Source organism: Raphanus sativus, chromosome 5, assembly GCF_000801105.2.
Source record: "Raphanus sativus cultivar WK10039 chromosome 5, ASM80110v3, whole genome shotgun sequence".
NCBI lineage: Eukaryota > Viridiplantae > Streptophyta > Magnoliopsida > Brassicales > Brassicaceae > Raphanus > Raphanus sativus.
The window spans coordinates 13942519-13945190 of NC_079515.1; the positions used below are offsets into that span (position 1 = coordinate 13942519).

At 39.6% G+C, this 2672-nt stretch overlaps 1 protein-coding gene across 1 annotated transcript; it reads right to left on the reverse strand.

The window, feature by feature from the left end:
- Positions 1-232: 232 nt before the first annotated feature.
- Positions 233-1958, reverse strand: LOC108858281 (uncharacterized). The gene is made up of 4 exons (XM_018632233.1): positions 1608-1958; positions 1150-1419; positions 810-990; positions 233-636 (listed from the first exon to the last, which is right to left on the reverse strand). Exons 1-4 carry the CDS (start codon positions 1956-1958, stop codon positions 233-235), a joined length of 1206 nt encoding a protein of 401 aa, XP_018487735.1.
- Between the last annotated feature and the right edge of the window lie 714 nt (positions 1959-2672).

Below are 2672 nucleotides of genomic sequence, written 5' to 3' on the forward strand. Positions count from 1 at the left end.
GTTCCATCGTCTCTAATGTAAGGAAAACATGGTTCTGAAGAAAATGCCACCAATGAACAACGCTGCGTAGATAATTGAACAGTTCTCTCCCGATACTCCTTTATCCTGGCAGATCTAACCACTTCCTCTGGCTGGACATCAGACTCTGGCAACAATTAATTCTGTGACGCGATAATGTCGTTTGTCACATCCGCAATGGAACTATCCTGTAGAGTTGGAATCGTTACTCTTATTACATTGGCACGTGGTATAGTAAAGCCCTCCTTTTTATCTCACCCACCTTTTGCTTCTTTGACGCAACCGCCTTCTTCTTAGCAGCGGCTTCTTGCTTCTTTAACTCGGCCTGTTTTTTCTTAGCAGCGGCTGTTTGCTTTTTTAACTCAACCACTTCCTTTTTCTTTAACTCAGCCGCTTCCTTCTTCTTTAAAGCAGCCTCTGCCTTCTGAGTTAACACATCCTCATCTTTTTGTTTTAGATTGACCTTGCAGCCGCGTCCATAACTTGGACGCTTAGGTACCTTAACATCCTTAGTAGGAGAAATACCAAGGAAATAAAGATGATCAGGTTTAGCAGGAGCTGCAACGACCTTCTTCGCAGCAACCTTCTTCGCAGCAACCTCTTTTGCATCAGCCTCATCTTTTTATGCATCAGTATCTTTTGTATCAGCCTCATAAAAAACTTCAACCAGACTCTTTTTCACCTGTGAAGTCTTAGCAGCTTCATTTTAAAATTCAATTTAACCCTTAAAACTTTGGCATTTGCATTAGCAATCTCCTCCGCCAAAGAATTTTTCGCCTCTAGATCTTTACCAGTAGGGGTCTTATATACCGTTGCTAGTGGATTATTAATGGACTTCTGCTTTATAGTCTGTGGTACATTCTGTGGTGAGGATAAAGAATTCTCGTGAGTGTTGTTACCAATGAAGTTTTGACCTATCCCCAGAACTTTCAGACGCTCATTCACTATATCATCAACAGTCTTCTGGGCTAACTGACCAAAGTTGGAATCGAAGGCGTTTAACCGCGAGTCAATCGTATTAAATCAATCTTCATATTGATCAAAATATCTGGAAATTTACTCATTATACTCCTCAGCGCCTCATTGTTCGAAAGATATTCCCTACCTTCCTTCTCACTAGAATCTTTTTGCCGTTGCAACAGCTTCACCTTCACAAGTGTTCACTTTCTTCTGTTTCTTAACTTTCTTCTGCTTCTTAGTGGGTGACTCAGCTTCTGACGAAAGTCCACCCTTCATTCTTTTCTTCTCCTCGTGACCCTTCACTTCCCAAAAACCTCTAACAAATCTACTAGTATGTATGTCGGATATAAAATTAACGAGTAGTGGGTCGTCAGCTTCACCCAGCCATTGAGGAAACATCTCTTCAACTGATTCCTTCATAACCATATTCCTAACACGCATCTGCAACAGAAACACATAACTCAGCCATCAAATTACTCATAACTCAGCCACCAAATAACTCATAACTTAGTCACCAAATAACTCATAACTCAAACATCAAACTATAATAACTCATAATCAGCCATCAAACTATCATAATTCATAACTCAGCCATCTACTAAATAAACTCAACTCAGCGTTAAACTTACCCGGCCGTGCTCTCTGATCTCCTCAGAGAATAAACGTTGGAAACTAACACGTGTACGCTTTCCACCCCATCGCAAAAGCAGAATGTCTTCATTGTTGTCTTCATTGTTGAACGCTCTCCCAAACCGCTCTCCGAAAAAAATGACAGATTCATACGCCCAAATCAATAAAACGTCATTCATGCCGTTTATGGTGTATGTCCTTCCTTGTGGATCCAACATTTTAATAGAGTCAACAAAAACTTCATATGAAATTCGACCCCATGGATACGACATCATGGCTTCATCGTCGAATATTCTTTTTGCACTTTCAAATGTTATCCTAGAATTATGATGCAAAGCATAGAGTCCCATGGTTTGAAGAAGTAACAGCCTTAACCATTTCCACTTTACAAAATCCCAAGATGGACAGACCTCTAATGATGTCTTCAGTTCATCTAACTTGGGTCCCATCCAAAAGCATCACCTTCAAATCCTCCCAAAACTCTTTGTATTGGTCAGGTTCAATACTTTTCGGTCGCATTGGATCTGTGTTTAACCCAGTTATCTCTCCAAATCCTCGTAAGCCAAACCTGATAGGTTCATCAACAACGAGACTCCATATCTCATTCTTACGTACTCACAACTGTCTACATAGTAGATAGTGTACGGTTCTACCAGACCACACGCTTTTGCGTTTAGCTAGTTTAGCAATTACACCAAGAGGAAAATTTTCCAGTTCTTCCCAAACATCATGTCATATTGCTTCTCTAACGCGATGGAATTCTCCTGAATGAAAATTGTGATTAATCTCTTTAGCTTCTAGATTAGAAGACCCTTCAGGGTAAAGTTTTGGAGCGTAATCTATTGATTGAGCTTCAGAAACATTCATCTGATCATATCAACGAAAAACATGATACAATAACTCAGCAGCAACATAATAATAACTCAGTCACAATAGAATAATAACTCAGCCACAACATAATTATAACTCAGCAGCAACATATTATATAACTCAGCCACAACATAATATATAACTCAGCCGGAAAAAATATATAACCCAGCCACAAAATAATACATAACTCAGCC